Source organism: Strigops habroptila, chromosome 2 (assembly GCF_004027225.2).
Source record: "Strigops habroptila isolate Jane chromosome 2, bStrHab1.2.pri, whole genome shotgun sequence".
NCBI lineage: Eukaryota > Metazoa > Chordata > Aves > Psittaciformes > Psittacidae > Strigops > Strigops habroptila.
Window position 1 is genome coordinate 105,677,804 of NC_044278.2, and position 13,080 is coordinate 105,690,883.

At 42.7% G+C, this 13,080-nt stretch overlaps 2 protein-coding genes across 21 annotated transcripts in view; one reads left to right on the forward strand and one right to left on the reverse strand.

Annotated features, from left to right (window-relative positions):
• Window positions 1-8,360, forward strand: part of PSPC1 (paraspeckle component 1) — a 69,959-nt gene extending 61,599 nt beyond the window's left edge. For 6 of the 16 annotated variants that reach the window (XR_003990061.1, XR_003990062.1, XR_003990066.1 and 3 more), the window contains 2 exons: window positions 1-176; window positions 2,485-5,731. The gene's annotated coding sequence lies outside the window, so the exon portion shown is untranslated. Of the gene's footprint in view, window positions 5,732-7,206 lie in introns of those variants that run through there. The other 10 variants (XR_003990059.1, XR_003990060.1, XR_003990064.1 and 7 more) reach the window with 4 other exon arrangements.
• The window catches only part of MPHOSPH8 (M-phase phosphoprotein 8), a 27,014-nt gene continuing 15,082 nt past the window's right edge, over window positions 1,149-13,080 (reverse strand). For all 5 annotated transcript variants that reach the window (XM_030476502.2, XM_030476505.2, XM_032919762.1 and 2 more), the window contains 5 exons: window positions 11,866-12,020; window positions 8,008-8,162; window positions 6,582-6,709; window positions 5,821-5,904; window positions 1,149-4,919 (listed from right to left, as the gene is read on the reverse strand). In XM_030476502.2, the coding sequence (XP_030332362.1) occupies window positions 4,878-4,919; window positions 5,821-5,904; window positions 6,582-6,709; window positions 8,008-8,162; window positions 11,866-12,020 (564 nt within the window). In that variant the 3' untranslated portion in view covers window positions 1,149-4,877. The remainder of the gene's footprint in view (window positions 4,920-5,820; window positions 5,905-6,581; window positions 6,710-8,007; window positions 8,163-11,865; window positions 12,021-13,080) is intronic.

Consider the following 13,080-nt stretch of genomic DNA (forward strand, 5'->3'; position numbering starts at 1 on the left):
ATGGGTCTGCCCTGTGAGGCGTGGGGCAGTGGCACAGTTGGAAAGGATGGGAGGACCCACATGGAGCGTGTCCCACCCGTACCCAGGACTAGGAAAGACACATCAGAAGAACCTGCAAAGAGTGTCTGCCTGCAGGGTTCAAGATGCTTGTTCCTGGATGAGGCAACGAGTTCCAGGTTTGTGACACTGCTGTCCCTTGCAGAGGTGGAGGTCTCCACAGTGCAAAGCAGAGTCGAGCTTTTACTAGTAAAGCTGATATTTTGGCCAACCTTGGTGCGTTGCTGAAGTCTTGACTCCCTTTCTAGCTAGGCTGTACCAGAAGCATATTTTCTTTCCAGAAATACTAGTGCTGGGAAATGGTGTTGATAAAAGGGTTAAAGTTTGTATATGCTACAAGAATCAGAGTAAATGATACATTAAAAGACTTCTCCTTGCTTAAACAGTGGGATTTGGACTGAAAAGAAAAAAAGCCATTAGAGTTAAATGAGTAAAAAAATATTTTCAAGCATTAAAATATGTGACAAAAGATAGGAAAGTGGTGGTTCTAGTTAAACAAAAAAGTGTGGATTGTGTTTGGGCTGCAGTACAGTTTAAAACAGCACAGAAGTATTTGTTATCTGAGCCAGCAACAGCTGGAAGGGAGTGGGAGGCAGCGTTAACTGATGGGGAGGCGAGAGCTGCACTGAGGTTGCACTTTCAGGATAAAAATGCCTGCTGCCTTAGTGTAGCCCAATAAAAAGATGAAAACCCAAAACCATCAATGAAATGAATAATGAAAGATGAATGTTGATGCAATCAGAGTTTAGCATTGTACTGTAACATACCACCAGGGTTTTGTTAGGGTTTCTGTATCTATTATAAAACTGTTTCAAATTAAACAGTGAATAACAGGATGTTTATTTTCTACTTCCTGAAATCAGCAGGCAGTGAACACAGATCCAGGGCCTGACGGGAATGTCGCCAAGTTCAGAAAAAGCAGATAAATGTCGTGCAGAGGGCACTGCATTAACCAGTGCTGTGGTGCAGCCTGGGTAGGCAAGCTTGCCTCTCTGTTCAGTGCTCTACGACTGCAGTTGGAGTGCTGTGACCGGTTCTGGGCTCCTGAACACCAGATGTATGTGGGAACAGGCTGGTGGAGGCCACCATGATGATCAGGAGGTTAAAGCCCAGGAGCCATGGGGATGGCAGTGGGGTTTGTAGTCTGGAAAACAGGAGCTCGGGGGGCAGGAGATCACCTTCTTCAGCTGTGTAATGGACAGAGGGGGAGAAGATGGAGCCAGGCTCACCTTAGCAGTACACAGTAGTGAGAAAATCTTGTATAACTACCGGTGTATCCAAGTGTTGTATCACACCACTAACAAAACCTGTGCAATCAGTACTGTCTTGCTGCAGTTAATTGGTTTCCCCACAATGTGGAACCATTGGAAGTTCCTGGTAACCCTTTTGTTTCAGGGAAGGAGGACACAGGGAGCCAGTCTTGGGGCTGGGAGGTGATGTTCACTTGTTGGGTTTAGGGGTCTTGATCCTGCTGTCCACAGAAAAAACAATGTATAGATCCGACAGATCCAGGAAAGCCTGGGAAACTTCAAATCCTTGCATATCTCCTGTGCAAACGCCTCAGACACGATGTCTGAACCAGCTTGGTAAAGCTTTTTGAAAAAACAGTAATAAATACACATGTAAGCAAGGCCTTCGCACCCCAGGGCTCTGGCTGTTACTGTTCCTGGCAGGGAGAGCAGCTTTCTCCCTCTAATACAGATGACTGCGTTCATGGAATGGTTTGGATTGAAAAGGACCTTAATATCTATCATCTAGTTCCAACCCCTGCTGTGGCAGGAACACCTCCCTCTAGACCAGGTTGCTCAAGGCATGCAACTGCTGTCATCACAGGCCCAACTGGGCTTTTATTCCCCAAATTCATATTCTCTCCTCTTGGCTATGGGATGTCTGTACAAGGAACAGCACAAGAGAACAAGACTTCTTGTCAGGAAGTGGGGGTTTGTGGTATAGACCAGGATGTCACCCCAGGGGCAGTCCTGTCACTGTTGAAAACACTGCAGCACATCCCATACCACTGCAGTGACTCAGTACTGGAGCAGCTGGGGGCTCCCTGGTCTGTTGTCATGTCCAGTCCCTGCACACGTGGCTTTGGTTGTTGTAAAAGCAGAGCTGGGCCTCCTGTCATTTTAACAGTGGCCCACACATGAGAGGAGCCTGGCAATGCCAGGGCCTGACCTACCCACTGTATGGGTTGCACGAGTAACCAGCTATGGAACAGTTTGTTGCTGTTCAAAGCATGTAGGAAGTATTACAGAAATTCTTGGAAAAAACCCACCCTGTTTTCCAGTGCCGTGGCAATAGAATTACAGCAGGTACAGACAGAGCACTTCCAGGACTCGGAGCAATCCTGGCTGGCTGAGATAGCCACTGTGCTCTTTGGTACCTGTCTCTTCCCCTGTGTTGAAGCTGCTTTCTTCCATTCAGACTAACGGAAAACATCTTGGTTTTGAGAACTGGCTGCAGAAAATGCACCGAGGACCTGTGACAAAGTCAGCATCACCCACTACACATCATCTGTGGGAGAGGCCAGGACCACCAGGACTGATGATGAAGCAGTGAAAGATAACAGACTCAAGCCTCCAGAAACACATACTACTACCCTTGCACTTCATCATAATAGCAGCAAGAAGAAACTGAGCAAGAACTTTAAAGGTATTTCTCAACAGCACTTGAAGAACTATTTTTATTGTAACTACCTTCTCTTCATCCTTTGTCCACCAAAACCTTGTTCTTAGCAACTGAATAAAACCATGCAATAGAATCAGACAAAAACCAGCTTCAAACATCTTTTCACATGCCTTTTATGCATCTTCAGCAGGGATTTGGAGTTTATATTGCCAACTACAAGAGGAAGATGGCTACAAAATCCATCCTTTAATAAAAGCATCATGAACCCAAATTTTATTCCCATGTCCTGTAGAACTCCTCCCTGTCTCTTACACAAAACCCCCAAACTCCCCAACTCATCAGCCTTTGACAAACTAATTGCTATGATGTCAGCTCCTGGACCATGACTGTCTATTTTTAGGTCAGACTGTACAATAGTTTCTAAACAGCATCTGTGTAAGGTGGACATCAGTTCCTCAACCTTTTGTCCTTGTCTTCAACAGCTCCAACATTTACCAGAGACAGGTACTGTACAGAACTGGTCACGCATGTGCCAGCTCCCCTTATATGTACACCAAGGAGTGACTGTGGAAGGGGGAGCCATACACATGGGCACCATCACCCCAGCGTAAGGGAGCACTCATGCATGTCCCCTCTCTGTGTTCATCGTCCGGGGATACACGCAGCAACTATAAAGACCCAGACCCACACGTGGTCCCAAGATGGGCGGCTGTTCTAAACCAGAACAACGTGAGCGGTCGTAGGTCGTGTTGCTGTTCTAGTTTCCTATAGCTCGATGCAATATTCCACAGCACTGAAGCAGCGTGCTTTGGTACCCACACACTTTGAATCTCTTACATATAAAAAGGTTAAAAAACTTTTAAGAACCCAAATGAAAAAGCGGTTAATTGAACTTTGTATTAAAAAGTCACAGTTTTTAAAAGAATACATCGGCACCGTTTTGATGGCGAGCACTCAAATACATCAAGAGTTTATCTCCAATGGTTTCTCCAATATTATAGGCACATAGTGGCATGTAAACTACACGTGGCAACCAGAACAGCAAAGGCACAATCTGGTTTTATTTTTTTTGTTTTTTTGTTGTTACGCTTCTCAAGATGTTGGTTAATTTACAAAGAAAAATATTCTATACTTCATGCAGAAGTATTACATTTGTAGCACAGGACCGTTACAGAACTGCTGTCATTTAAATAATAATAATAAAAAAAAAAGATAGCAGCTCTTTGCACTGAGGAACTGGATTTCTGCATTGAAGGACAATACGTTTTCTTATCTGGCAGGCTGAGAACATCTCAGATAGATTGTTGATGGATCTTCCCTGCCTACATCAAGCACCGCCTGCACACCGAAGGGAGTTACAAGTTCTCTGGTTTGCTATTTTTACCTTGTATTTATTTTCCCATATGTCCAAGAATGTCAAAGAAGTCACAAGTAAAGCTGTCTGTAAAACTACCAGTTGCTTCTCTAACACAAAAGTAGTTTTAAAACACTGGTGTAAGTAGGAATCCGACTGCGCTCCTCTAGTAGCTGGGCCTGTCCCAATGCCATTGCTGGTGCCTGCAGACCTCACTGTGTGTGTTCAGAGGGAATCGCTTTAAGCAGAACTGCTTTCTTGTTGGTAGACAGCAGCAGGAACAGTTCCAAACCAAAACAGTTCCAAACCAGCCCTCAGCAATTCAAAGTTAAATGTAACTCAACGACTTAAAAGTGTAAGTAAGTTCTGCCCATGGCTCCAGGACTATGACAGTTCTGCATTGTACATAGAAATGCTAGAGTAAGTAGAAAACTTTAGTTTACAAATGGAAAGATCTATTAAAAAAGACATTTCACATAGTTACCTTAAATAGTTCTTATATGCACCATTCCACATTGTGGAAAAGCTGAAATATGCAGTCTGGACTCGGCATGTTAAAGAAAACCAGATTCCATGTATTGGCACAAATACTTACATCTACACCTGTACAAAGTAAAAAAAAGCTGACAGCCCTGTCCCACCAGTGCCGCAGATCCAGCTCCTCTCCAACACACACTTTCCTACGTGGCTGCCAGCAAGGGACAGCGAGATGGGAACGCAGTCTTAGGAGCATGGTGCCAAAAAGTTCCAAACTGCTCTGTCAGTCTCTAAACAGAGAGATCAGAAGTACATCCAAAACAATGTCCGTCCACTCAACATGCTCACAGTTGTGAGGTCACTGCAGCTGCACTCTGTACGCTCCGATCAGCAGCTTCACCTGGGAGAGCAAACAAAGGTTTCATTTAAAGATCATCCACACAGAACTACTGTGTTAAACACTTCTACTATGAGAATAGCATGAGAAAAGGTGTACAACTGCTAGTGACTGAGGAGGGGAAGAAAAAGGAATTTACAACCTAGTAACATGAGTTTGTAGCAGCCCTACAGAAATATGAATGACTTTTAAGACTCCAGTGAAATTCAGCTGCATTAGGTGGTGGTTGAACAAGTGAGCCCTGGATCTGATCTACACACACACATACGCTTCCATCTGAACACGAGTTCAATTTTTTCCCCCTTTTAAAAATAATAATTTAAATGTGCACATAATTTAAATAACATATTTAAGAGTAGAAGTTTTAAATCTGAAGACCTAGAAACTTCACTGGTGTGTCTTCTAACGATAAAAGAAATGCTACCAGAACAGGGTCTGTTACTTATCTTGCAACACATAGTGGGACTGCTGCCCAAAACACCTGGAAAATACAACAGACTACACAGCCTACTTTACTTAAAATCAGACTGCAAATCCTAGTTAAGTACTTCTGAGTTCTCCTAAACACACAAGCAAAAATATCTGTATGCAAAAACTTAATGACTAACAGGTAAGTGTCAGTTAATTCACAATATAGATGCGGAAAATGCTTAGCTGTAACATTACCTTGGTGCTTGAATTATTCTGCCTGCAGCATAAAAAACATTTAATTGTGACAACTGACGCCCTTGGCAACTTTCCTAAGTTCTGGCAATGTCACAGGATGGAACTGCAACTGATGGGAATTGGGATGAGGAAAGTCCTTAAGTTTCACATTAGCAACATACAACTAGAAGCATTTAGACTATGGAAGAGTTATCTTTCTTACAACAAGTCAACATGCACATTTGAGACTGCTTTGTACCTTGGCAGTAGGAGCTTCTGCCAACCGTATAAAAAGCTTGTTAAGGCCTGCAGTGGGGCTGAAGGAATAAATAAAGTGACTGTCCTGAAAGGAAAAAGAAAATGGACAAGGTTAATGGCAAGATATGCCTAAAAGTGCCATGTGAATGGACCAATACAACACAACATTTTCAGTATGCATTTTTTGATAGAAAGCTGGGCATTCTACAAAGAACCTTTGGTGCAGCCACAGAAAAAGCAAAAGGACTTGAGAACTGTGCACTGATGCATTTAGTAGACTAAAAAAAACCCAAATAAACAACACATTAGAAATATGAGGTAGTTTGTTAAATATTTAAGAACTTACTTGGGTCAAAAATTTGAGAGGTTAAACAGTTTTAAACTCACACCTGCCTGCTCAAACCCTCCATTCTGAAGCCACAGAACCACGCAAGGGTTGAGGCTGGAGGGGACATCTCAAGCTCATCTGGTCCAGCCCTGCTGTTCAAGCAAGGCTGCCTAGAAGCAGGCTGCCCAGAATTATGTCTCTGCCTTTCAAGTTATAAATTTCTATGGAGTCAGGTACACGCAAGGTTTGTAGTTCTCTCCATATACAAAGAAGAATTAGGTTTCATTAAGAAAAAACACATTATCATGATAATAAAAAAATGCTTAAATCACAATACTCAAAGTCCAAATTAAGGCACTGAGATTTTCCAGGCTGCTCCATAAAGACTTTTAGAAAGCAGCTTTACAGTCAATCAATTACATGAAAAGATTTACCAAAAATACAGGGAGCTGGAATTTGTCGTTTAAAACCACAGCTTGTACACTGCATGGTCCACAGAGCCGAGCAATGACTTCTTTACCAAAGAAATTTGAATGGAAAACAAAGAGAAGAACTCCAGAGCCTGAAAGGGAAGGCAATTCAGTCACGTGAATTAGAAATGAGATCTTTTAATTAGAATGACTGCATACCATGCACCGTTGAACACAGGTACAAATATAAACATTATATCGTATATATTAAACCCCAATGGAGTATCCAAGCAACATGCAGAAGTCCCATCTCCCAGACAGTGGATCCCAGCACAGAACACAACTAACTTGGTCACTAAGTTAAAGTCCTTTGGCAGCAGGAATAATTTTATGTGGCCGTTAGAAACGAAAGCAAAATGGGTACAGCGATCCCTGGTGAGGTTCACCTCTGCGGGTTTAGGTCTACCTAAGGAGGGTTACGGAATTTCATGTGGTTTGGGTTCTCTCTTCTGTTGGTAAGGACAACCGAGCCCAGTCTATTTTAGATCTTTATGAACTGTGCTGAAATTCAATAAGCAACAATCTTCAATATGCACAGATGCCTCATTTTAATACATAAACTGATACAAGGTTTCTTAATTCTATACAGGATACCTCTAATCAAGAGCTGGAAGACTTATATTACAACTCTCAACAGCCAGAAAACCGGGATGACACAACCACTTTCAGCCTTGCTTTAAGCACTATTTCACAGTCCCAGTCATGTAGTATTTCAAGAAAAATCAAAAGGTAGATATTGCCCCAATATACTCAAAAGGTGAATAAAAATGACTCAGATAAGCCAAGCATCAGAGATTAATATCTGGATTCCTGAAAGAATGAAGAAACATTCCCAAGTATCTCTGGAATTAGATTCCCAGCTTTTTCAAAGGGTCTGTGGGCACGACAGAGTTGACTGATGCTGGCTTCTTTTTGGTAGTATTTCTAGACTGTGTTTGCAACCTGACAGTGCTGTGCCTATACTCCAAGATTCCAGCCCGGTAGGTACTGTCTATAGAAGATGATCCACTATGAGGTGTTCTAAGTACACTCTTAGATAAAGATTGTTCAAAAGTATTAATTCTAAATTAAACCATTCCTGCAACACCCGCACAGAGCTAACGTAACCCTCACAAAGCTAATGTAACCCAGGAACAGGGGAACGCAACTGTGCATGTGTGATAAAAAACCTCTTAAACAAAAAGATACACACAAACTCCACCCCCAATGCATCAAAACATCCCTGCTCTCCCCACGCTCCATAATAAGAGCATCCTTAACGCACTGCAATAAGTCACACACAAATAATTTCACAGAACAGTTACTTTAAGACATACTTAAAAGGCAGTTTCTTAACACACTGTTCCACCCATTTTTTAAAACCCAACCAACCAACCCAGCACCCCCCTACCTTCTGGCACATTTTGGGGGGGTTTGTAGTTAAAATCTGTAGAAAAGTCTGGCCCCTCACACAGTCGATGACACGCAATTGGGAAGACTGGCTCCAGCAAAGCAAGACGAGCTTCAAAATAATCCCTGATGGTATCTTCTGCTACTCTTGAGAGCCTAAAAGACCAAACAAGTTGGGCCCACGCTTCACACAGTAAAATTACTTTAGAGAGTTAGCAAGAGCTGATTAAAAAAAGGATTCCAGATCACCTTTTGGAATCCTGATTTTCAGAAGTGAATGCCTTTGTCACAACCATTTATGCAGAGATGAACCCCAGGCCCCAATACTTTGTTAATAAAATATTTTATCAGTGATCTATTTGTGAAATTCATCTCTCGGGTTCACAAACTTAAAAGCTGAGACAAACGCACTGCAGCAGATTAAAAAAAAGAAATTCTAACCAGGCACCTATTTGGAAGGCTGTTCATGTAGAAGATGTTCCCAAACACCAGTATGTACCTGCTGGCTGAACACAGCCAGCCACCTCCCTGCATGGCTGATTTATCAACCCAACTGCGAGTACAACATAAAACTAAACCAGTCAGTCACTGGCAATACTATTGAGAAAAATGCAGTTCCCAGTAAAACCTTCTTAATAATGCAGTGAAATAGTAGTGACACTACCATTAAACATGGTAGGTTTTGGGCTTTTTTGGGTTGGGAGGGCTGTAACTTAAGCGAGCAGCCTAGCCTGCAAAGAGAGGCCTCGTGAACCAACAGTATTTGGCACCTTTACAAGCAGGTTACTGAGTAACCCTCTTCAGAAAGCTGTTTCGCCACAAATGGGTTTTAAACACTTTTGCAAGGCAAAGGTCCTGACTCTCTCAGCTTTACAGCTTTTTCAGCTGTATGCCGAGCCTGCTCCCCTGCACGCTAGCTGAGATTACCACCTGCCCAATCTAAACTGTGTCTCATCGGAAAGAGACCACAAGAATCCTCATACCAAAGCAAGCCCAGAAGCCACCCAGCCTAGTTTCCAGATACCAGATAAAGCTCCATTAAATACTGGAAATTAAGCAGTTGGCTTTTTTTGGTACCCTGTCCTAGTTTCCAGCAATCTGGCTTAGAGGCATCCAAAACTCAAGACTGCAGCCAAACTGCACCTCTCCTTAGATTTACTTAATCCCTTCTAAAATCCCATGCATTTGTAACCACGGCATTCTGCAACAAGACCCACATTTCATTTTTTTCTGTGCAAAAATATTCCTCCATTTCAAACCTATCAGTAAACCATTTAACAGGACGGCCTGTAGAACCTGCCTCGCAGCTTTAGGTTATTTTCTTCTGTTGTTTTCTGATTTGATTTTACATTTTGACCTTTTGCTCTGTCCCAGGGGGATGTGTACCACCTCCCTCAGCCTATCCTCACAGAAGCCACTCCATATGTCTGATTATCTTTACTTCCCCTTTTTGCTTCATCTGGCTTTGAAACAAGGTAACTGGAATGGCACATGCTATTTAAAGCATCTGGACACCATGGATTTACGTTTTGTTTTCAGCTCCATATTACCACATCACCTTCCTTTTGACTGACAAGCAGCACGGAACTCGTATTTTCAGGTAGTAAGTCTAGAAGCTTCCTCAACTGGCAAGAGCTGTGTTACACCCTGTACAATTCATGCTACTACAGTGACTAACTATTGTTAGGTTTTACGCTTTTATCGCTTTTTTATCCCCCCATTTAACCTGCTATAATAGGAAAACATTCCTTATACCTTCTGTCTGCCCAGGACAGACATTCAAAGGACAGACATTCAAAGCAGTGACCTGCAATACCTCAGATAAGCTTTACAGTGCATTGAAAATACTGTCATCACAATGCTTCCCTCCCAGTATAAAACTGGATCAGAACACATTAGTTCAGCAAAACTCAGTAGCACAACGTCTAGCTGGAAACCAGTCACTCCCAGTGTACCCCCAGGGTCAATACTGCGTCCGGTCCTGTGTACCATCTTCATGTATGACCTGCACGATGGGGCAGCGTACCCTCAACAGCTTTGCAGGTGACACCAAAGTGGAAGGAATGGCTGGTACACCAGAGGGTCATGCTGCCATCCAGAGGGACCTCAACAGGCTGGAGAAATGGGCCAACAGGAACCTCATGCAGTTCAACAAAGAAGTACAAAGTCCTGTACCTGGGAGGAACATCCCCAGGCACCAGGCCATGCTGGGAGTCACCCAGCTGGAAAGCAGCTTGGCAGAAAAGGACCTGGTGGACACCAAGCTGAACATGAGCCAGCAACACACTCTTGCTGCAAAGGCAGTCAATGGTATCCTATGCTGCATTAGGCAAAGTATTGCCAGCAGGTCAAGGGAGGTGACCACTGGGGTGAGATCAGACCTGGAGTGCTGTGTCCAGTTCCTCCTCACCGCAAGAGAGACATGGACATACCGGAGAGAGCCCAATGAAGAGCCACAAAGATGTTAAAGGGACCAGAGCATCTGACATACGAAAGGCTGGGAGAGCTGTGACTCCTCAGCCTGGAGAAAAGGTGGCTCAGGGGGATCTTATCAATGTGCATCTATCAATAAACACCTGAAGTGATGGGGCAAAGAGGACAGAGCTGGGCCTTTTTCAGTGGTGCCCAAGGGGCAGTGGGCACAAACTAAACCACAAGAAGTTCCCTCTGAACATCACATTTTTACTGTGAGGGTGATAGAGCACTGACACAGGCTGCCCAGAATGGTTATGAGGTCCCCATCCTTGAAGATACTCAAATACCATCTGGACAGGGTCCTGGTCAACCAGCTCTAGGGGGCCCTGCTTGAGCGGGGGGGGTTGGACAAGACCACCTCCTGAGGCCCCTTCCAAACTCAGCACTACAACATGTATCAGTGACCACTGCAAGGCAGTTTCTGTCAAGACAGATTTAGGATGTTAGCTGATGATCAGAGACAAAAAACAGCCAGGGCTTTCTAAACACTAAAATAGAAGAGAATGAGCTTGGACTACTTGATAGATAGTCTTATATAGATAAATCATTACTGTAAAATCATCATAAAACAATAAAAGGATCTTGCACTGAGATAGTGTTCTTCCACCACTCACTAATGGCAAAACCTAACCTGCTGCAGAAGCTGAGACTTTCCTTGAGTCTTCTCCACATTCAGAGTCTGTTGGTTATGATTTTCTGCCCCAATACATTAGCTATCAGTATTCCTCCAAACTGATATTTATCTCTATGTCTATCTTCATCTAGCACCCCTGTTCATCAGCTCAGAATATTTTTCATGACCAGATGACACAAACATGTCACATACCACAGACACTGCTCTGCCCTTCAGTCATTCTGTTGCACAGTGAGGATTTTTACCTCCATCATTTACTGGCATGAAAGCTTTACCCCTGGCACTCCAGCTCACTGCTGGCATTTAAGGGTCCAACAACCACCCAACTATCTGCACTGACTTTCCACGGTGTTTCTGTTGGGTGTTCTTTTGTTTCTAATTTTTTTTAAATCTGTTTTAGCAAGTGTTTTATTTGGCATGCCCTAGTAAGAGTTTACATTCAACACCGCAGTGCTTACACACTTCTTAAGTTTTCTGGATTGCTGTATTTTTAGTTTAAGGGATCTTTCACTTCTAGTCATTCTCTTTTCCTCCTTTCCATCTTTTTACTCTGTGTTTAAGCAAGTGTCTGCTAATTCTGTTAGCTCGTATCATTTTAATTTCATATGATTTATTAGTTAGCTTTCTGCCCAAATCAGATCTGTTTTCTTTCCTGAAATCTCCTGCTCTTCCCAGGACTTAAACTAAAATTATGACATGGCCAGTACCGCAAACTTCACCAGAACAAACTTCAAAGTACAGTTTACTCACGTTTCCAAATGACTCTTGAGCTGCTCATACACCAGTAGGTTATTGCATTGTTTAGCAAAATGCAGTGCACTGTTCTGGTGCTTTGACAAAATGTTACAGTCCGCTCCACTTTCAATCATAAGCCGCACTATGTCAGAATTCCCTCTTTTACAAGCCTGGGCAGAAAGCGAGAAGATGGAAGGATGGGCAAAAATGACAAATCATTAGAACAGAGCATAGCACTGGAGTAAACAGAACTGAAGAAATTAATTAAAATAAAAAATTAGGTACATTTCAGAAAACAAGGTACGTGCTGTGTGAGTGCTAGCACAACTCAAAACTCAGGATCACAGTCCATAGATATTTTATCTTTACCCAGGCAACACTACATACCTGGTCCCATAGAAGCAGCAACACTCAGGATTACCAAGTGGACTTAATTGGAATAAAAATATATTAAAGAATAGTTTTGTGACAACACCCAATCTTCTACAGTTCAGTAACTGCAAACTTCCTTAGAACTGTTTACCTGAATAAATGGGTTTCTGCAGTAGTGTTCAGAACGACTAAAGAAACACTTCAAAGTGTCTGTTTCCAGGAAGCTCAGTTCAACTGGTACTTCAAGGGTGCAGTAGATTAACGCAACTTGCCCTAAATTGTTATTTAGTTATGTCAGACAGTCACTGTGATTAACAAGAACATCAGGGCATGTCAAGCAAAGAAGTGACAGAAGTACAGGAAAGTCTGAAGACAGCTCTACTCTGCAGAATGCAAACACATGTTCTTGGTTGGTTGTTTTCAAACACCTCACTCAGAAAAATTAGGGAAAGGCACAAGAGGTTTAAATTTCTATCTTCATGTGGCCTTTCCAAAGGTAACTTCTGAAATTTGTCTCAGCTCTGAACTTTGATATGTGCTTTCAAACCATAATCTTCCATATGGCCCCCAAACACAAAACCCACAAAAATCATACACCACCTCACCTCAGAGAAAGGAATGGAGGGCCAAGACTTCCCCCTCACCCTCTTTTCAGAAGTATGATCCAATTCCATTTAACCAATGAGGTTAAATAAGAGTGACCTGATAAACACATTTATATGTTTATCCCCACATGGCTAAACTTGTTCCAATAAGTTACTGGAAATGAAGACCTTTGTATCTGCACAGCAAAACAAATATCCAGACTAAGTCACTGCAGGCTGCCAATTAGAAAGTATGTACAGCTGTGCAGCAAAT